The following is a 22,353-nucleotide window of genomic DNA, read 5'->3' on the forward strand; positions in this document are numbered from 1 at the left end:
CCTGTTCTATCTTCCCCACTCCACAGGGATGCCACAGAGGGGTTACCTCTTCAGACACATTGCACAGTCCATCTCCCATATCCCACTACTGACTTGGACACGGGGAGATCAGGGGCAATCTTAGCCCAGCCCAGTCCCAGCCCTTGACACACTTGGGCTCTCTCCTGAAATATGGACTCACCCCTGCAGCTTTGCTGTCCTCTGCAGAGAGCTTGTTGAAGAAATCATCCCCTAGAACAGAGCTGTGACACAAGCCTGAGTGTTAGCAGCACCACACGTGAGCTCAGCAAGAGTGTCCTAAGGACAGTCAGGCCAGGCAGTGGGAAATGGAGAGAGCACACGGCCACACCACAGCAGCCACATCACAAAACATACAACGAGGCTCAAATAGCACTGGGATAAAAGACTGCAGTGCTGGCACTACTGCATTTAAGCAAGGAGCCGTTCAAAGGGAGATTTACAGCAGATGTAGCGGGTTGGCGGCACCCAGCTCTTGCTGCACAGCTTCAGGTGCTGGGCTCCCAGGGCTCCACCCCAAGACAAACTAGCGCTTACAACTAATGGCCTCAATCTGAGACGAGGCTTTGGGAGAGGTGCTGCTGGAGCAGCTACACGTGGAGCAAACGGGAGCAGCGTGGCCATCAACTGTGCCTTTACCTGACAGCAGGACGGGGATGCAGCCTTTCCCCTGGGGCCTCCGAGGCCTCGGCATTCCTCTCCTGGGCCTTGGCCTGCGCTTGGGCTTTCTTGCGAGCCAAGGCAGCGATCAGCCAGTCCTCCTCCTCCAGCGGGGCCGCTTTAGCTGCCGCCTCCTCTGCAGCCGGGACGTGGCTGGCGGGGCCAGGCCGTGCGGCCGGGGCAGGGCTGGGGCGGCTCACGGCAGGGCTGCCCTTCGCTGCAGGCAGCGGCTCCCACTCACACCAATCCTCATCCTTCCAGCCCAGCCAGTCGGCTCCAGCCGCCCTGCCCCGCACCGTGCGCCTGCTGCCTGCAGGAGCAGCTTTGGGGTGCAGCTCTGCTTTCACTTGGCTGCTCGTGTCGCTGGAAAACCTGCCGCAAGGAGAAGCAGTTCCATCTGTGCCCGAGGGGCCCTGGGAACCCTGCCCCTGGGAGGGAGCCCTGCCTGCAAGGGGACCCCAGGGCCCCTGCCTGCCCTGTCGCAGGGGCAGTGTGCCTGGAGCTAGGGACACACACGCAGCACCACACCTGACAGACCGCCTCCTCGCCACTGGGCTCTTGGGTGTGGAGGCCACCGAGGACTCGTACTCGCCAGACACATCATCTTTCCTCTTCCAGTCCTCTTCCTTCTCTGTTCAAACAAGCAGCCTTGAGTCAATGCCCAGAGGAGCAACTGGGTGCAAAGACGCCAGCCCCCCCGCTCCTCTGCAGCTACATGTGACGCCACACATTCCTCCCCACAGCCTTGTGGCTGGCATATCTCTAATGCAACCCCTTTGGCTCTCCTTCCACTTTTTGTTCCCAGATGAACACATCCCCTGCTCATTCCCAATCAAGTTGTGAAGACAAAAGTAAAATCTCCCTCTAACCTTTCTCAGGAGCTAACAGCTTCCCTGGGGCTTTAGCTCGTCCTTCTCCCAAGGAACCCCATTCCTCAGGACCTTTCACTGTTGTCTTCTCTGCTGCAGAACTGGGCTTTGATATGCCCAGGAGATCAGCTTCCAGGTCATCCATATCCTGGGAAGCAAGGGGACAAGGATGGGAGCAGGGTGAGCACTGCTGGAGGCCACGGCTGGAGGCACGGTGTGGGGAGAGGGAGGCATTTCCACACTCACCTTCAGGTTCTGCAGCAGATTCTCCGCGTCTGTGGCAGAGGCCCTGGGTCCCTGTGTGCCAGGGAGGGGAGAGATCAGAGATGAGCAGACTTTGGAAACTTCCCCCCCCCTCACTCCAGCCTCTGCTTTTCCTCGGTTTATGAGAAAGAAGAGCACATGAGCACCTTTGGGTGCCCTTCTCACTCAAAACCTCCCTGTGCCTTGCTTCTGTTGCTCAGATTCTGCTGCCTCAGGGACAAGCATCAGGAAAACTCAAAGGCATTGATTTGGGCAAGCGTTCTTCTTACAACACTTTCCCTGAAGTGCACCCAGGAAGGCTGCAGCAGCACATAATTCCTGGCACCTAGAAGCCTTTCTCCCCCCATCCACCCACTCCCCTGTTCTATCTTCCCCACTCCACAGGGATGCCACAGAGGGGTTACCTCTTCAGACACATTGCACAGTCCATCTCCCATATCCCACTACTGACTTGGACACGGGGAGATCAGGGGCAATCTTAGCCCAGCCCAGTCCCAGCCCTTGACACACTTGGGCTCTCTCCTGAAATATGGACTCACCCCTGCAGCTTTGCTGTCCTCTGCAGAGAGCTTGTTGAAGAAATCATCCCCTAGAACAGAGCTGTGACACAAGCCTGAGTGTTAGCAGCACCACACGTGAGCTCAGCAAGAGTGTCCTAAGGACAGTCAGGCCAGGCAGTGGGAAATGGAGAGAGCACACGGCCACACCACAGCAGCCACATCACAAAACATACAACGAGGCTCAAATAGCACTGGGATAAAAGACTGCAGTGCTGGCACTACTGCATTTAAGCAAGGAGCCGTTCAAAGGGAGATTTACAGCAGATGTAGCGGGTTGGCGGCACCCAGCTCTTGCTGCACAGCTTCAGGTGCTGGGCTCCCAGGGCTCCACCCCAAGACAAACTAGCGCTTACAACTAATGGCCTCAATCTGAGACGAGGCTTTGGGAGAGGTGCTGCTGGAGCAGCTACACGTGGAGCAAACGGGAGCAGCGTGGCCATCAACTGTGCCTTTACCTGACAGCAGGACGGGGATGCAGCCTTTCCCCTGGGGCCTCCGAGGCCTCGGCATTCCTCTCCTGGGCCTTGGCCTGCGCTTGGGCTTTCTTGCGAGCCAAGGCAGCGATCAGCCAGTCCTCCTCCTCCAGCGGGGCCGCTTTAGCTGCCGCCTCCTCTGCAGCCGGGACGTGGCTGGCGGGGCCAGGCCGTGCGGCCGGGGCAGGGCTGGGGCGGCTCACGGCAGGGCTGCCCTTCGCTGCAGGCAGCGGCTCCCACTCACACCAATCCTCATCCTTCCAGCCCAGCCAGTCGGCTCCAGCCGCCCTGCCCCGCACCGTGCGCCTGCTGCCTGCAGGAGCAGCTTTGGGGTGCAGCTCTGCTTTCACTTGGCTGCTCATGTCGCTGGAAAACCTGCCGCAAGGAGAAGCAGTTCCATCTGTGCCCGAGGGGCCCTGGGAACCCTGCCCCTGGGAGGGAGCCCTGCCTGCAAGGGGACCCCAGGGCCCCTGCCTGCCCTGCCGCAGGGGCAGATCTACAGACAAGGACAGGAAAGCACACGAGTGTACGTGCCTCTCAGACTTTCCCTGGGTGTTTTAGCCCACAGAGAAAGAGAATTTCCCTCATTAGAATATCAAGCAGGTCTCACCTGGACTTCCCCAAAACATATTTAAGCCACAGGCAGCTTTCTCCTGAACAGCCCATGAGCAACACTCCTCCTACCCACACTGTCTGGGAAACAGCATATGAAACCAGGGGCATCACAGAGATATTGGCAACTTCAGAAACACCAGTGGGCACAGCCTCTCCTGACCGACAGCTGGGCAAAAGCCTCCAGCCCTTGGCATCACTTATGCCTCCAAACAGAGGTACCAGAGGTTGCTCTTATGGCCAGTGACACTTCCCTGCAACTGATCTCCCTCTCCTGCTCAGGGCCCCTCTGCAGCCTGCCAGCCTGGCTCCAAGGCACTCCAAACAAAGTTTCAGCTGAGTCTTCAAAACCACCCCACACTCCCCAAAGCAGTCTCGAGCTCCTGCAGTGGTTTGCATGGTAAACATCACACTGACACTAAGCTCTGCAAAATACCCTGAGAGGCAGCAAGTGCCACCCGCACTGTCCCACGAGTGCTGACCCAAGCAGAGCCCATGGGGCTCCCGCTCTGCCCAAAGCCTGGTGATCACCTGGGGGAGGAGGCAAGCAGAAGAGGAAGGAGGGAAGAAAACCTCATCTCCTTGGGTCTGGAGCACCCAGGGGATCCCAAATAAGTGGGACAACAGAGCAACACAAGGAGGGAATGAACAATTCTAAAGACTGCAAAGGAGCAATGTTCAGTGTCACTGCTCACTGCCTGCAGCCTAATGCTCAGCCCAGTGCCCAGCCGCATGTCCAGCCCAGTACCCAGCCCAGTGCTCACCTGATGCTGACTCGAGCTCAGACGGAGATCAGATGAGCCTCAGATGATCCTTGGCCTGGAGCTCAGACGGACCTCAGCCCGGAGCTCAGAGAGAGCTCAGACAGACCTCAGCCCGGAGCTTAGAGGGACCTCAGCCCGGAGCTCAGCCCAGAGCTCAGACGGACCTCAGCCCGGAGCTCAGAGAGAGTTCAGACAGACCTCAGCCCAGAGCTTAGGGGGAGCTCAGGGGGAGCTCAGACGGACCTCAGCCCGGAGCTCAGCCCAGAGCTCAGAGAGAGCTCAGCCAGACCTCAGCCTGGAGCTCAGAGAGACCTCAGCCCGGAGCTCAGAGGGACCTCAGCCCGGAGCTCAGACGGACCTCAGCCCAGAGCTCAGACGGACCTCAGCCCGGAGCTCAGAGGGACCTCAGCCCGGAGCTCAGCCCAGAGCTCAGACGGACCTCAGCCCGGAGCTCAGACGGACCTCAGCCCGGAGCTCAGACGGACCTCAGCCTGGAGCTCAGAGAGACCTCAGCCCGGAGCTCAGCCCGGAGCTCAGACGGACCTCAGCCCAGAGCTCAGACGGACCTCAGCCCGGAGCTCAGAGGGACCTCAGCCCGGAGCTCAGCCCAGAGCTCAGACGGACCTCAGCCCGGAGCTCAGACGGACCTCAGCCCGGAGCTCAGAGAGAGCTCAGACAGACCTCAGCCCGGAGCTCAGACGGACCTCAGCCCCGAGCTCAGAGAGAGCTCAGCCCGGAGCTCAGGGGGACCTCAGCCCGGAGCTCAGGGGGACCTCAGAGGGACCTCAGCCCGGAGCTCAGAGAGAGCTCAGACGGACCTCAGCCCGGAGCTCAGGGGGAGCTCAGACGGACCTCAGCCCGGAGCTCAGGGGGAGCTCAGAGGGACCTCAGCCCGAAGCTCAGCCGCAGTTCAGTCAAAGCTCAGCCGCAGCTCGCCGGGAGCTCAGACGAAGCTCGGCCGGGACTCACCCGCCGCTTCCCTGCCAACAGCTCCAACGGCCGTTCCCGCGCGCCCGGGCGCCGGCGTGTGACGTCACCGCGACGCCGGGCGGGCTGGCTCCGCCCCCTTGCGGCGGCTGGGCCGAGTTAACCCCATCGCCGCCAAACCCAAGCCACGCTCCCACCTTTGTCCCGCACCAGCTGCGTCTGCCCGCTTCACACACGCTGCTTACGCCCGCTTCCCTGCCACTGAGATCTAGGCACACAGATACGCACAGACACCGTCCCCTCAGGCCGTGGCCAGCCCTCTGCCCTGGCTGCTGGGTTGATTTAGCCCATGGCTTCAGGGCTCCGTCTGTCACAGCCGTCTCTCAGGTTTCTGCTCCGATGACATCAACCCGCTGCTTCGGTTCCTCTGCCCTCAGCTCGCTGCATCTCCTGCATCGGGTCACCCCTTTCTGAAGAGCGCACTCGGGGCAAAGGATGCCCAGAAAACACACGAGGCAGAACAGCAGAGTCACGGGAACACCAAGACAGGAGGCGCTTGTTGAATCGGAGCCACACGGCCACAACTGGACACCCTCAGAGATCAATTGCTCTTGCACCAGCACCTCCTGCTCCCACGAGGGGGGCAAGGATACAAGGATGAAGCCAGTGAGCACGGCCCCTCCTGACTGACAGCTGGGCAAACGCCTCCAGTCCCTGGCATCACTTAGGCCTCCAAACAGAGGCGCCGGAACATCCCAGTTGGCTTTCCCAGGCCTGCCTTCGTAGCTTATCACACCACGGCAGTGTCCCAGCCTTCCCCTGCTCCAACAAGGCCGTTTACAGATTCTGCCGGCCTCCACGTCAGGATGCAGAGGCATCTGACACTGCTGATCACAGCCACGCCAAGCTCCTCCCTGCAGGGAGAGGAGAGTTCCCGATCTGCTCTTATGGCCAGCGACTTCCCTGCAACACGTTTCCCTCAGGGCCCCTCTGCAGCCTGCCAGGCTGGCTCCGACCTCTCCACTGCTCTCTTCTATATCCTGTGGCTGGAACACGAGCACCAGAGCTGAGGTGAGCTTCTCCTCCTGCAGCACCCTGGTAGCCAGCTATTTCCCCACATCACCCTCGAGTCTGGGACTTTTATGACAGAAATAGAAAAGGAAGTCACAGGTTCCTAGAATAGTAGAGGCTGGAAGGGCCCTGCAGAGCTGCTCCAGCCCCAGCCCCTGCTAAAGCAGGTTCCCCTGGCTCAGGGGGCACAGGAACGTGTCCAGGTGCGGTTGGAAACCTCCCGAGAAGGAGCCTCCACACCCTCCCTGGGCAGCCTGGGCCAGGGCTCCCTCCCCTCAGCACCAAAGGAGTTTCTGCTCCTGTGCCAGTGGAACTTGCTGTGTTCCAGCTTGTACCCATTGCCCCTTGTCCTGTCACTGGGCACTACAGAAAAAAGTGTTGCCCCATTCTCCTGACATCCACCTTTGAAATACTTGTGAGTGTTGATGAGGTGCCCCCTCAGCCTTCCCTTCTCCAGACTGAACAGTCCCAGGTCCCACTGCCTTTCGTCCTCACACACGTGTTCCATCCCCTCAGCATCTTGGGAGCCCTGCATTGGCCTCTCTCCAGCAGTTCCCTCTCTCTCTTGAGCCGGGGAGCTCAGAAGTGGACACAGGGCTCCAAATGAGGCCTTACCAGGGCAGAGGAGAGGAGGAGGAGACCCTCCCTCGACCATCCTTCCTCTTCTCAAGGCATCAGATTTTGCTTATACCTTGAATCTCTTCTTTCCTTGCCCACACCAGCCATGGATCACAAGATCTTGCTTTGCCAGGAAGGATCCCTGCAATCAGCAACTCTGCCTGTACCCTTTACCCCCACCAAGAGCAGTGGCACAAAGGCCCAACTTTCCCTAGTACTCACCAGAGGGGATCTTTCCCTCCCAAACACAGTGACAGAAACAACAGTGTCCTGCTCTCCCACCCCTTGGGCTTCCAGAGCAACCGGCACCTGCACTCAGCTATGAGCAGGGCCAATCTCACATGGCTTGGGGCTGGAGAACCACACAGCAAACCCTCAGGAGAAAGCAGAAAGGCAGGAAATAACCCCGACACAAGACTCCGCAGCCCTAGGGGGTCTAAAATCTGCTGCCTCCACTCCTGTTGCTGGCAGCTTCCTTGCAGCAGCTCTTCACTGTCCTCTAAGTTCTCCTGTACCTCAAAGGCTAGAGAAGATAAACTGCTTCCCAAGGTTTCCCTTCAGGTAGATTCCTGTTCCCAGCACAAGGTCTTATCCAAATCACTTGCAATGGGGGATGCTGAGACAATGCAGAATGTGTTTGCTCCCCAAAGAGCATGAAATGGAGCATGTTTGTCGCTGTCAAACATGGTTAATACAGCTATAAATCACCTTTCACTTTGTGTGAAGTCACCTGTAAAGGATGGGCAAACCCTGAGGCTAAGCACCACGGGGCCCTGTCCCAGAGCTCTCTGATGGGCACTTTTGCCCCAAGGGGCTTGCAAAGACGGTCCTCCCAACAGTCCCAGCAAGATGTGAGCTCTGGGGGAGCTTTCCCACCATCAACCAGTGCTCACCTGGGCTCAAGGAACACAAGACTCCAGTGTCTCACAAAAGCTGGCTCCTTCCTCTCTGCATCCCTCTTGTCATCAAACTGACACCCACTGCAGCACAACGGGATCCAATCTGCCTGCAGCACGAGCGACTTCTGGCACAAGGCTGAGACTGCTCAAGAGAACCAGAAGGAAGCAGAGAAACCTGAGTCCACCTTCCACAGCAAGGACCATTTTCCCCTTTCTAAGGCCTTGCCTTTATTTTTCCCTCACCAGTCCTGCCATCAGCCCTTTTCTCATGTGGCACAAGCTTTTGTCAGCTGAACCACACACCAGCTCTCAGCAGGCTCCTCGCTGTGTCCAGTGCTGCACTTTGGTCACAGCCCAGCCCAAGCCCACCACTGGCAGGAAGGAGGAGAGGTGGCCCTTTGGAAACTGGCTACAGCTCAAGCACCAAAACCCAGGCCAATAACAAATATCATGATGTTCCCTTTAGCAAAAGGCTCAGGGCCGTGCCTGAGTGTTGAGCACAACATGGGCTGCTCTCCCAGCCCTGCTGCCCTCCTGGCTCGCTGGCCACAACTGGCTCTGGTTTGGAGCTGGAGGCAGAACCCTGCACAGGCAGCTCGGCGCTGGGGGCATGAGGAGAGGGGCTCAGCTGTGAGGAAAGTACTGGTACCTGGCAGTGATGGGCAGCTCACACACCTCCTCACCAACACCATCCACGTCCAGCGCCAGCGCCAGCTCGTACGTCCTTACTGTGGTGGAACACAGGGAGACCTGGAGGGAGAGGAGAGAAGAGCATTAAAAGCTTCATCACTCCTAGAAGCCATTGTCCTCTGTTGGTCTGTGCACAGAGCACAGCCTCTGGGAGCAATGAGAGTCTTTTGACAAGATCTGGTCTGTTAAATACACCTTGCAGGGATCAGGGCATCTGTAAGCTAAATCCAAGCACCTTTAGACTCATGCTCTACTCAGCACAGCCTTAGAATTAATTTCTAAGTCCCCACTACAACAGCATCAATCCAGAGGGAACCTGCTGACTTCAACAGAAGGTGTTCAGCTTTACCAGGGGAAAGCTGAGGGCAAAACATGGCCCAGCAGATGCTGTGCCAGAGCTTTTCCAGTCCCCACTGGAGATCACCACATGGAGTACAACTCCTTCTGCTCCACAGGAGAGGAAGAATAGGACAGGGAGGAAGAGCAAACAGCTTTAGGCAATGACATGTCTCTTTTTAACAGCTCTTTCCTCACTCTTCCTCTGCCTACTTTCAATCAAAGCCATTGCTCTAAGCAGCTCCCAAATGGCTTCTGTGCTTCACCATATGGTTCGTGATCATCATTGATCTTGGAAACAAAGCAGTGCTCCTTCAGAAAAGTCCCAGGATAACCCAGCTAACAAAAGCCTAACACTAGGGCAGATCTCTCACCGCATTCTGCTCAGAGCTGCCAGCCCTAAAGCCCTCTCATGCATCAGTGAAGTTTCAGCTCCACCTGCCCAAGCACGTCTGGCTCTCCCCATAGCTGGAGAGCCAGGGATCCCTGGGGGAAGATGGTCCCTCTACGAGGCCTGATGGAGAACTCGGTTGGCTTGACATGGCCTTGGGCTCCTTTTCTACAGGATGGGTGAATGTTGTCTGAGATCTGAACAAGACTGGAAGTGCTGGGCTCTCCTGAGCCATCCCTGGGAATGCAGAGGCTGAAGGTCACGGGCACCGAGGAGATATTGGTGAGGCGACACACCAAGGTGCGAGGGCAGCCTGGGGAAAGGACACCAGCATGCATTTGTGCACAACTTATGCTGTGACTCCCGCTGTGAACACCCTGACACGACAAAACTGGGCTTGGAGTTTAACTACAGCCTCTGAATTACAGCTCACTGAGAAGCTGAGCAAGGATCTGATGGTCAAAATTCCCTTTCACACTGACCACAGACATAGCTGCTTTGGAAATGCCCCACTCTCAACAGTGCTGAGCATCAGAAGTTTCTCTCCAATTGAGAGGAGCTCTCTTACCTGCCCCTAAAGCAACACCAATTATTTCTCACTTAGAAGTATGCACCCAGACAGAGCATTCATTCTGAAAGTGCAATCCACAAAATCAGCAGGCACCGTGTCTCACATCACCTGACACACAGGGACAGCACAGCCACGCTGCACACTGGCTCTGCTCACTGCCCACAAAGCTTCACATCACTAGAGCTTTGACACTTGCTCTTCAGAATGGGAAAGCAAGGAGACAACTACACCAGGTGGGGATGTTCTGCAGAGAGAGGACATCAGCCCACAGGCTGCGCTGGAGTGGACATCTGGCTTGGCTGGCCAGCTCTGCCAGGAGCCATCTCCCATGGGCTGCTCACTCAGCGTTGTGTGGGGGCAGATTTCTTCAAAAGGAACTGCAGCAGTGGCAGAGGGGTGATGTGGGGAGGGGAGGAAGTGGCTCAGGAGAGACCATGAGTTTTCTGTCCACCAGCAGTATGAAAATGATTTCACTTTTAAACTGCAGATCATCTCAGTACAAAGCCTTTTGTGAGACTGAGATGGAGACCCAGGGCCTGCAGCTCAATGGAGATGCTCGGGGTGCTCAGTCACTGGTTCTGCCAGCAGAGCTTCTGGGGAGGAAGGAGAAGGAGCCCACGTCTCTTAAGAACATCAGTGCCTGGTGCAGAGCTGTGCCTTGGGCACGTTACCTGGCCAGTGACAACGAGGAGGCCTCACGGCACTAATTAATATCTCACACCAAAGGTAGGGGAGGGAAATGCTGTGGTTGCCTTTCAGCAGGAACATCTGCCCACAGCTCTACAGGCTGGTGGGTGGCTTCAACTCCCTTCTCCTGCAGTCCTGAGCCCTTCTGGGACAAACCTTTCCCAGGCCCAGAATGACTTTCCCAGTCATTCTGCTGCCAAGGACTGGCAGGGTAGGGATGCACAGGTTGTGAGGGACACCCAAACCCACTGACTTTCTGTTCCTTGGGTCCTGTTTGATCCCGTGATGGCAAAGCTCTGCTGAAGCAGCCACCAGCCCTGGGTTGAACAGTCTGAGGCTGTTCTGGAGGAACACACAAGTGACACAGGAGCTTGCAGTCAAGGGCTCCATTTTGGGAACACACAGAGCCCTCAAGTTGTGGGGCCAAGCCCAGGGCACACTCACCAAAGGAGACATCACAGGGGTGTCAAGGGGAGGGAAGGTACATTGAAATGAAACGTGGGTCTGATGACACGGCCCCTGTGTGGACAAAGACAGAGGAGGCATTGCAAAGGGTTCAGCCCATGAGCAGACCCCAGCATCCTGCAGCAGACCTATGTTCATCTGCTGTCCCATTTCCTGACCAAAGAACACCAAAGAAAACACCAAAGAAATAAGCACCCAGGACTTGCTAAGGTTGGCTTCCAAGCAAAGAGAGAATCATCACCTGTGGTTTGGGCATCTGCGACTGCCCAGTTAAAAAGCACCAGCCTTCAGGAGTTTCCATTCAATGCTGAGTTTTCATCCTTGGAGCTGAATTTGTTCCCAAGAATGTCAGGCAGCAAATCCCTACTGCTGCTGAAGTTCCCTCTCCAAGAACCAACTCCCAAGACTTCAACTTCCCAGGCTTCACCTGCCAAGCCCTAACAGCTTCCTCGGGAGGGAGCAAAGGGAGCAGACATGCTTTCAGGCACAGCACTTGCCAGGAGGCCATGGGAAACTCCCTCCAAACCAGCCACGACTGGAGACCACCCTGGGAAAGGACGAGCCTCACCAGGCCCGTGGGGAAATGACTGCCACTTCTGCTGAAGGCACTGTATCTGTGCCCAAGCCAGTTAAAACCTGGATGACTGCTCAGAAGGCTCAGACAAGGAGCCAGCCCGGAGCTCTGTGTACCACAGCTGAGAACAATACAGCCTGCAGGAAAACGGGGGGAAAGGCAGCAGTTTTGGCAACCACTGTGCTTTACAGTAGCGTGAAAGAATGCCCTTGTGAAGGGACATCAGGGTCCTTGCAGAGCAGGAAGGACAACATAAAGTGGGAGAGGTACCCCTTGTGTTCCAGCAGCCAGCTCACCTCCATTCAAAACAACTGGGAGAAATCCCAGGGCCCAAAACCTCTGCAAGAGGGAGGCTCAACTTGACCTGGGGAGTGGACATCTCAAAGGCATCTGAGAAGAAACAGCTGGAGTTGTGGGGCTGAAGAAAGAGAGAAAAGGGTTGGATGGAGATCCCTGAAACCAAGACAAGATGGAAAGGCAGGAGTCAACTCAGAGAAGAGTGGGATGCAACAGGAATTGTTGCTGAGGGACAGCTGCTCAAGAGCAGATGGTACATCACACAGGCAGCTCAGCAGCCACCATCCAGGAAGAGAGGAGTTACAGGGAGGAGGAAGACGGACTAGAAAGGAACATCAATTCAAGAAAGGAACATCAAGAGATCATTTCCCAATCAGATTCTCCCAATCTGATGAAGTGTACTTCTGCCAAATCATGTATTATCATCTGTTATAACATTTCCAACTTCTACAACAAATTAGTAGCTTCTACTCACTGTAGCAGCCATTCTGGCTCTTGTTTATGCCTCAGCAAAGTAGAGGTGAGTTACCACAATTAAAGCAAGGAAGTAAGATTCTGTCAAGTCTCTCTTAGAGCGCTTTCTAACTCGGCTCTTTCCTCACTTCTGTCTTCTCCCACCAGCTTGCTCTTGGTACAGGCCTCATTCAAGCAAATCTCTCCCCTTCTGAAATTCACAAGGTCTCAATCTTCCTCTTCACAGTGGAACAAGGTTGCTGCATTCTTCACCAGAAGGTGAAGAATGGGAAAATCCCTCTCATCTTTCGTGGGAAATCTCAAAATAATTGCCTTTTTTAGGTAAAGGTGCAGAGCTTCAGTAGCACTTTCCTCTGGTGTACACTGGTTCTCCAAAGGCAAAGCAGGGAGACACGGTGCCTTAGAACTTAATTAAGCTCAGCAGGAGCCTCAAGTGGCACCTAAATGCCTCTCACTGCTTCAGCTAAATACTCTGCAGAGATAGACCTGGGAGTGCTGGCTGGTAATAAATTGAACATGAGTCAGCAACGTGCCCTCGTGGGCAAGAAGCCAATGGCAGCCTGGGGGCATCAAGCAGAGTGTGGGCAGCAGGTCAAAGGAGGTTCTGCTCCCCCTCTGCTCTGAAGTCCTGTGTCCAGTTCTGGGCTCCTCAGCTCCAGGGAACTTCTGTAGAGAGGCCAGTACAGGGACACCAAGATGATCAGGGAACTGGAGCATCTTCCTCATGAGGAAAGGCTGCAGGACCTGGGGCTGTTCAGTCTGGAGAAGAGACTGAGGGGAGACCTTATTAACATTTACAATTATCTAAAGGATGGGTGTCAGGGGGTTGGGACATCCCTTTTCTCTGTTGTAGCTAGCAACAGGACAAGGGGTGATGGGATGAAGCTACAACACAAAAAGTTCCATTTAAACAAAAGAAAAAACTCTTACTGAGAGGTGAGGGAGCCCTGGCCCAGGCTGCCCAGGGAGGGTGTGGAGGCTCCATCCTTGGAGGGCTTCAAGACCCCCTTGGACACGTTCCTGTGTGACCTGATCTAGGTGGGAGCTGCTTCTGCAGGGGGTTGGACTGGATGATCTCTACAGGCCCCTTCCAACCCCACCATTCTGTGATTTTATTCTATGATTCCATGAAATCTCTGAACTCTGGTACCTGGTTCAGGCATGAAAGGTGTCCCACCTGGGAAGCCTGCTTCCCTTTTCCTTGCAGGTGCTATTTAGAGCACACACAGTTGCTTTTTGAAAGCAAAACCATCACAAAAAAACCCAAAGAAACAGCTGGGTGATTTCCCTTCCCCAGGGCTGGCCACTGGACAAGGTGCTGGTCGGCAGCACTCTCAGGGTGCAGGGCTGGGCCCAGGACAGGCCTGCTGCAGGCACCACACTTCTGGAGGTTCCTGCTAATGCAGCTCCTGGGCAGTGCTCAGGGAATGAGGGCACTTGTCCATAATTGCTAGTTTTGGTCTCTCTCCATGAGCTCGTCTCGCTCCCTGCTCTCATCTGTTACTTCCTCCCTCTCTGTCTTCAGCCCATCACTGTTTTTTCTTTCTCTTCCTCTGTAGGACTCCTTATCTGTGTTTTCTAACCCCTCCCTGTCTGTCCTACATTCTGTTGCTATTTTTCCTTTCTCCTCTCCTGTTCCCTGTCCTTTGCCTTTTTCTATCACCATGTTGTGTTTCCTGGCCTTATTTTCCCTCTCTCCCCCACAGCCTGTCCCCACTTTCCTGCCCATCTCTCTTGCTCAGCTGGCTGGAACTTGTCTCTTCTCTCCAGGCCTCCACCCTGCTCCTCACCCCCTTGAAAGGGCTCTTCCTCTGACTCTCTCAGGCCATCACTGTTCCACCCTCCTGCGCCTCCTTCTGCTGATCCACAGCCCTCTGTTCTTTGCTCTCTATGGATGCTTTGCTTTGCCTCCCCTCCCCTCCCCTCCCCTCCCCTCCCCTCCCTTTCTCTTTCCTTCCCTATTCCCTTCTGTGCTAATCCCTGTCCCATTTTTTCTGTCACTCCACTCTCCTGGTGCCTTTTCTGTCTCTCTGTCCCCCTGTCCCACTCCCTGCCTGTGTCTGTGTATCCCATGTTCTCCTTTCTGCCCTTCCAATCCTCTCTCTGTCCCTCTCTGCTGCTGCTTGTTGCTCTTTTTCCTCCTGCACTCGCTGTCTCCTTCAGCTCCATCCCTTTCCTTCTCTGTCCCTCTGCCCTGCTCCTCCCCCGTATTTTCCTCCTCCTCCTCCTTTGTCTCCTCCTGGGGCTGGGCCTGTGCAGCCCTGGGGAGGCGGCCATGGGGCTGCAGGGTCAGGGGGGCCTGGCCAGGGGCTGGTGTCCCTGCAGGGTCAGGCAGCAGGAAGGAGGCCCCGGGGCACGTGGGAGCTGTAGGCCTGGGGCACTGGCTACCTGCCAGCCATGTTGGCTCCTGGGCCATGTGGGAGCTGTAGCCCTGGGCAGGGGCTGCCAGCCGTCCCTGTTCATTGCTGGGCGCTCTGGGAGCTGTCGCTGCCCCCTCAGCTGCCCACAGCCGTGTCGGTGCTGTGAGGCACAGGCTGTGCTGCAGCTGTGGCCTGGCTGAGGTGAGGGCTGGGGCCAGCCAGGCCCTTGGGCAGCTCTGGGGGTGTCTCCTGCCTGCTGCCCACCCGGGGCTGGTGATGGGAGCTCCAGGCTGGAGCTGGGCCTGGCTGGGGCAGCCCCTTGGTGACCCGAGAGCTGGGGAGGGGCAGGAGATGGAGACAAGGCCCCGGGCACAGGCCCCGGGTGCCCCAGCTGCCAGAGCCCCCGCAGCCGCCCCAGCATCTCAGTCTGACAGCAGCAGTGTGTGGTGCTGCTCAGTCTGGCAGGGCTTTCACTCCATCTCCCTTCTCCCCACAGGTGCTGGGCCAGAGGTTTCGCAGGCACAGCCCGGCCGGGAGCTCGCCGTCCTGGCTGTGCCGCTGCTTTGGCAGCCGCGGCGGGGCAAGTTCACACACCCAGGTAGGGACCCTGGCTGTTGTGCCAACCTGATGTCCTTCAGGAGTGAAAAACACAGGGTAGTGTTGGCTGGTGGTTGTTGTTGTTGTATCTCTGGGATTGATGTGACCTTGCAGAGGCAGCTGTTGGGATTTCATCAGACATTTCCAGTTAAACCTGTGCTGACTGCTGCCCTGAGGTGCAGCTGGAACCCACTGCTGAGCTGCTTGATGAAGTGCACTTCTGCCCTGTCGTATATTATCATATATAATTATATTTTCAACTTCACAACAAATCAGTAGCTCCTACTCACTGTAGCAGCCATTCTGGCTCTTTTTTATGGCTCAGTAAAGGAGAGGGGAGTTTCCACAATTAAAACAAGAAGGTAAGATTCTACCAAGTCAAAGTGCCTGGTGTATTCAGAGGATGGAGTTCTTGGGATGCTTGCACAGTCTGTTTGAGTTTGTCTCTGACTGGGATGTGTAGTCTTGGAGAAAGGAGCAGGGCTCAGAAGTGTGCTACCACCTGAACTCACTTGGATCATCGGTGCTGCAGGGCCCAGGTTGTGGTTTTGGGGTCAGTCTAGTTCCTGTGTGTATGAGCCAACATCCAGGCCTGACAAGGTAGTAGTGGTGAGGCACAGTAGAGCTGGTGCTCTTAGCCAGGCTGGTAATTTGTCTGCAGGGCCAAGTCCAAACTATGAAGGTGTAAATATAGAGCACGGTGTGGAGAATTACTGCAAATCATTTGCCTTCCAAACCCCATGACTGAGTCCCTGTCTGAAGTATTTTTTGGGTTACAGTTGGTGTGTGTCCTTTTGTGATTGCCTCTCTCTCCATTTCTCTGCAAACCTGTGGTTCCCCTGAGAGTGCCCTGGTGGTGAAACACTCCTGGCCTGGCAAAGATGTAGCTCAACACCTTCATGACATGCAGCTCCAAGTCAGCAGCAGCCTTGGTTTTGCACCCTTTAGCAGAAAGGAATGTTTGCTACTGCCTTTGGGAATGCTGCTCTCAGAGATAATTGAGAGAAGCAAGAATGGGCTTGTTCTGTAGAAGTCTGGACTGGCCAATTTGATCCTGCCAAGAGGGAATTGATGCTGCAGATGGGTGCAGACTTTGTGGTCCTTAGGAGAACAACACCTTGGATTTAATTTGTTGACAGGGTAACTTGTATATTGGAACAGGCACGTGAAGGATCTGAGCTAACACATGCATTTGGCAGGATTGCAGGAGGAGCGTGGTGAGTCCTGAACTTTTGGAGTGGTTTCTTCAGGCTGCACAAATGCACAGCAGAGCTTTGGCAGGGTGATGAGTAAACCTTTAGTACTGACTTGGTTCCTTTTTCTGATCTTTAGGCCAGGGAATCATCTGTGTGAATCCAATCAATCAATTGGCTCTGTAGCATTCCTGGTAAGTTTGTTGTCCTGAAAGCAGATCAGAGGCAGACAAGTGGGGATCCCCATCTGAAACGTGTCTGAAAGCCTCGGTGCCCGAGTCTGCAAAGTCTCCCAAGAAAGGGTCTAAGCTTTCAAATGTAGAGGAAATGGTTGAAGCGTTCAGACAGAAATCTGAGTCTTTGCCCTTGAAGCCACTTTAGAATGGAAGGAAATCAGAAATGTTTTATCCAATGTTTTACCCTCTGACCAGAGGGAAAACTGAAGCTGGCAGCTGTGTGAAAGGTATGGTGGATGAGAAAATGCTTTAGAAATCCAGATTTCTCTAGAGCAGCAAATCTTTGTCTCCTGTCAGCTGGCCTTTGCCTGGTGGGGTCAGTGCTGGTGAGGTCAAGAGCACGCAGCTGCCTCAGGGAGCTCGTGAAGTTTCAGGGCCCACAGGAGTAAGCCGAATTTTGCCAAACCCAGCAAAGGGTGTTGAGGTGCTGTGGGAATTGGCCATTGCTCTGTGTCTGTCTCTTGGCAAAGCTGAGGGGATGCCAGTGAGATGTCACCTTTTTCTGTGTCTCAGGAAATGCTGATGGATGGAGGTGGTCTGAAAGGCAGCAGCCTGGGAGCCGCTGCTGCCGCCTGTGCTCGCTGAGCATTTCTGCAGAGCAGGCTCCTGCCTGAACCACCTGCATGTGGACTCTGATCTGCGCTTGCCCAACTGGCCTGTGGGTTCCTAAAAGCTGCTGTGGAACAGAACTAGTTGGAGGAGGTGGAAAGAAGGAGATAATTGCAGAGTTTCTGCTCATGGCTGTGTTAATGACAACAGATGGGGGAGAACTAAGGTTACAAGGCCATAGTTTGAAATTCCCAACTGAACTTCTCCCTGATCTGTGCTGTGAGCATTAAGTAGAGACTAAGTGAGGAGCTCTGTCATTCAGAACTGCCCCAAGCACTCTGCTGGCCTCATTTGGAAGAACATGGCCCTTTTGAAGAACCCAGAAGTAGGGTAATTGTGCTTTCAAAGGAAAAAATTCCCTGTGTCTAAACCAGAATGCATCAGTGGATGCATCAGCACTCAACTGATAGGATGTGTGAATAGCCTGAAATCCAGATTTAGATGCATTTCAGGGGATTCTTTTCAAAGAGACAAATTAAAAGCTGATCAAATTTGTGTCTGCCAGTTTGTGAATGAGGCAGCTTTTGATCAAAGGCCCCAGTGATGTGGAAGGCTGATTTCCAAAGGCTTCCTTTGCTGTCTTTGGGTGTCATTTTGAACAAACTCAGTAATCCTGGGGTTTCCTCCAAACAATAATTCACACCAAGCATCCCAAAAGGAAGTAGCCCACCAAAAGAACAGCTTGGTTTGGGAGACAGCAGGTAGATGTACAATAGACAAGGTCATGTTGACCTTATGAAGAGTGAAATTGAGTAGTTTGGTGCATCATAGGCAGGCAATGGGAAGTGTCATGGCATGAATCAAAGTATCATTTGCAGATGGGAGGGCTCTGTTGATTTGGGGAGCTGCCCAGAATTAGTATCAAAGCTAACTCATCCTGACAAGGCTGTGTTGTAGCTGTGTGAGACTGTGCAATGGAACATGCTCCCCAGAGGAGATTTCAGAAGAAGAGCCCTTTCAGTGGTACATTTCTGTTTTAGATGGGCAACCAATCATCCAGAGTTTCAAACTGCATTATAGGTACTTGAAGAAAGTTTCTTTTCAAGCAGCACTGATACCTGAAGTTGTACCAGCTGCTGAATTTTGGAAGTTGCCAGGATTGTCCTTTTTTGTACCCAGAGCAGGACAGGGTGTGTGGTGCTGTACATTTCAGTAGGTGACACAGCATGCAGACAGTAACTAGACATCTGTGCTAGTGGGTTGCATTATGTTATGGTTCAAATGCTTATATGGTGCCTGATGCTAGGTTCTGTACTTGGTTATGTGTTACAGCAGTGTGCAACAGAGAGTTATTTTCCAGAGGAAGCCACTGAGTGACTGATTATTCAGGTTATGGAGGTTTAGTCATAAGAGCTCTTTCCAATGGTGGAAGCCACTCCTTAAGCAGTGGGTACATGTGTGTGACCAACCAAGACCAGGGAAGTGGAGGGAGAGGCACATTGCACTAATTGCTTTCTAGTTCTAAAAGCTTTGTCTGGAATTTGGATTATTAGTTATTGATTTGTTCCTGCAGCCACGGTGTGTTCCCTGCAGCCTTTCAAACCCTAAGAGTGAAGAGAAGCTGAAAACACCATGAAGTTTCCTCAATTTCTGCTGTCTAAGTAAAGACAGGAACTTGGTAGAAGTGAGACCAGGCCCTTTGGGGAGGTGCATCTTATGCCATCAGATGTGTGTGTGCTTTGCAGCTCTTCAGAACAAGTCCATTCCAGACATTTTGGAAGGAAACCTGCCACTTGCACGCTTCTGTGTGTCCCAGCCATTCCCAGACTGTGATGTACAGCGTCACCGTCTGGGGAGTTCTGAAATCTCTTTGGGAATATTTGTCATGTCTGGAGCCAAAATAGCATTTATCAGCTTTCCAGCTGTTTCCCTTCACCTGAGAAAGCCTTTTCTGCTCCTTTTTGTGTAGGGTAAGTATAACTTCAGGGCAGGAAGATGAGCGAATCCCTTTTCTGTGATGGTACAGTGGAAAAAAGGCAGGATCATGGACACCATGAATCTCCCAGCTGTAAAGCATTGCAGAATTCTACAGAAAAAGAGCTGTGTGCAGACAGAAACACATCTGTGCTGTCTTTCTAACTCCCAGATATGTCGCACTGGTGCTGTCAAAGTTGCTGGCATCCATTTCAGTTCTTTGCTGCATTACTGGTTGCAGCCAGTAACTCTAACACTTGTCTGACTCCATTTGTGTACTGAACTGAATCATTTGAGCTCTGCAGGCATTTAATACATTGTAAATATGATGAAATTGTTGGAAACAGCAGGCTGCTTGGCTGTAGGAGCCCAAGTTGCAGTTTCTTTCGTGCTACATCGCCTTCTGTCCTGCAGGAAGACCACAGATGCCATTGTAAGCCAATATCCCACCTAGACTGTCATAAACCAGAAGTCACCTGAGCTCATCTGAAGCCTCTTGGGTGCAGCTTTACAGCTTGGCAAGCAAGAGGGAGATTTTCAGTAGTGTGTTCAGCCCTTAGGCAAGGACAGCTGTGAAAAGCCCTTTTGTGCTGGTGGCACTGCAGTCTCTGTGGCTTCAGAATAAGTGCACTGGCAGTTTTCCTTGTGTCTACTGTCAGCTTGGAAACAAGATCTAAAAGGGAGGATACTGTTGGGTGTGCTGTCCAGCTCTTTTCCATTAACTAGAGTGATACATTTTCTCTTGCTGTTCAGTGTTCTGTGGGCATTTCAGTTGGAGGCAAATCTCTCACGAGCTCCATGTGCAGATTCATTTCTTTTCAAGTGCTGTCCCAAACTGTTGAACCTCCTGTGCTGTTTTCTGTCTAGTGCATCTAAATCCTCTGGGGTGTCTTGGCTCAGCTTATTGTATGAAGGTATATTTAGAACGGGGATGCTATTTTCTTTCCTTTTTCCTGCTACTGGGTGTTTAGTCAGTGTGTGTAAACCATTAGAATTAAATGCAGGGCTTCAGGAGCAGGAATTTGACCCATGGTGGACATTAGTTTCTGGAGAGCTTCCCCTAGTGATTTAAAATACTTTCTTTTCCGCTTAGAGACAGAGGTGTCACAGATGCATTACCAGCTGTTGTCCTCAAGATGTGCTTGTAATCTTTGTAACGTGGTCTGTTGTCCTCAGCAAGCCACCTGCTTGCTCTTGGTTCCCCTTCTTCAGGCTGTAAAGCTCAAGACATCAGTAGTTTGAGGGTGACCTGTATGTCAAGGCCTACTGGTTCAAATCCACCTCTTCTCGGGGACCTTTCCTGTGCAACAGCAGTGCTTTGGTATCTGTGAAATGAGCTCATAGTTCCAGCCCAGTCCAATTCCCCTCCATACCTATTTGTATGACAACAACCTGTGCTATGGCAGGTCTGGTTTAGGGTGCACCCCCTCTAAGTGGGATTGCAGTCAGTTGCTCTTGCCACACGAGGCTGTGTGAGGCTTTTGGGTTTGTTGCAGTTTTCCTCTTTCTATTCCAGTGAGTCCTTTGGAAATGGTCTGGCCTGGTCAAAAGAAATTGTGATGCCATGTTCTGCAATGGCTTTTCTGCAGATGTGTGAGAACCCCTGGCAAAGCACAGCCAGGCTGAGCTCATTGTTCATCCCTCTTTTGCTTCTCGTGTCTCAAAGAGCCCATCAGCCTGCTCAAGAGCAGTGAGTGTAGGAGAGAGATGTGTAGAACAGCAACTCCCATCCTCCACCCAGCTCCCAAAAAAGACAAGCCATGGAGCAGATCTGCTGAAGCTGATGGGAACAGTTTGACCTTTTCGTGGGTCAGGGTCCCAGTTGGTACAGAGTATACTGCACATTTCTTACCCAACTGTTCTCCCCCTAGATTTGTGTGTGTGTTCAACTGTTGCCACTGGAGTGGGCAGTGAGGACAGAGCAGGGGAATGATACACCCAAGGAATTGGGTGAGTGCATTGTTGCCTCTTTGAGTCTCAGATTGTTATGAAGAGTATGAACGAAAAAGCATAAGTGTGCCACTTGCTGCAATGGTAGAAGGTTGTACTTTGACCAGACAAGAGTCCTGTACAGAGAGATGGAAGCGTGTCTGTAGCTGACAGGAATGTTTTTCTCTGTCAATCCCATCTATGCCGAGACACGTTGTTTGAGTCTGGCGCAGGTACAACAGAGCCAGCACAGCACGTGAACTTGGTGCATGGGATTCACAGTGTTCTCACTGACCGCTGGAACCTCTGTTTCTTTTTTCTGTACCCTCCTGCCTTCCTCTGCTGAAGTGCCAAAGAGCCACAGCAGAGCCATTCTGGGCAGAGAAGGGAAGAGAAGGTGTTTTTCTGAGTATGTTGCTCCTTCCTTGTGCCTTTTAAGCGTTGTGGGGGTGTGATGCCAAACAGCATGACAGGCCTATTTGAAACATTCTCTCCCTTGGTGGCTCAGGACAGAGGAGACAAAGCCAGAACTGATGATTTGACTGCTTCAATGACCTTCTAGCCTGGCATCCTTTGCACCTCCTGTACGGCCGTGGAGTCACAGCTAGGCAGTTGTTTCCATTTCTGTAGCTGCTGCTTCTGTTTGGGGAAGCCAAGAAATGTGTATTTCACTGAGACACTGTGCCCCAGTGGCACTCCCAGGAGATCATGGCAAGTATCCTTTTGCAGCCTGAGCTGCTGGGCTTTGTTACAGTTGATTACAGTGTGGCTTTGGCACATGCCTGTTTGAAATACGCCTTCCAGTTGACTGGAGAAGGGAGGAGGTGCTTTGCCTCAGGCAGGAAACTGCCTGAAGGTGTGGAAAGGGAAGGTGTCAGTGGAAGAAACACTCTGCTCTGACCTGTGAGTGCTGGAGTTGATAGAGAGGTGCTTCTTGCTTTTCTTTTTCCTTCCAAATATCTTGGCATATTTCAAGCAGTAACCTGCTGGATTTCCACGATGACCTGAAACTGGAATAACATGGTGCCTGTGTCTGTTTGACAGCACTGGTCACACTCTGAGGAGATGTGCTAGGAAGAAATTCTTTGGTGATAAAGTTTTAGCTTTACTGCAGCCATCCCAAAGGAAAGTCTTTAACTGGTTTCTAATTGGTACCAATAAGAAATGTCTCTGGGTGCTGTCACAGGGACAAGAACAGGCACTCTAGAGCAGATCTCCTACTGGGGACCTATTCTGATAACAGAGAAGCAGTTGGAGGTTTGCCTGAACAAGGGATGCAGATTTACACCCTTTGT

General features: G+C 53.5%; 1 protein-coding gene across 1 annotated transcript; it reads right to left on the minus strand.

Annotated features, from left to right (window-relative positions):
* Positions 1–653: 653 nt before the first annotated feature.
* On the minus strand, positions 654–22,080 carry LOC133627502 (fas-binding factor 1 homolog). Its single transcript, XM_062013242.1, has 8 exons — positions 22,042–22,080; positions 8,419–8,485; positions 2,827–3,157; positions 2,351–2,411; positions 1,794–1,844; positions 1,548–1,695; positions 1,207–1,309; positions 654–1,050 (listed from the first exon to the last, which is right to left on the minus strand). The coding sequence occupies exons 1-8, from the start codon at positions 22,078–22,080 to the stop codon at positions 654–656; spliced, it is 1,197 nt and encodes a 398-aa protein (XP_061869226.1).
* Between the last annotated feature and the right edge of the window lie 273 nt (positions 22,081–22,353).

Source organism: Colius striatus, chromosome 21 (genome assembly GCF_028858725.1).
Source record: "Colius striatus isolate bColStr4 chromosome 21, bColStr4.1.hap1, whole genome shotgun sequence".
NCBI lineage: Eukaryota > Metazoa > Chordata > Aves > Coliiformes > Coliidae > Colius > Colius striatus.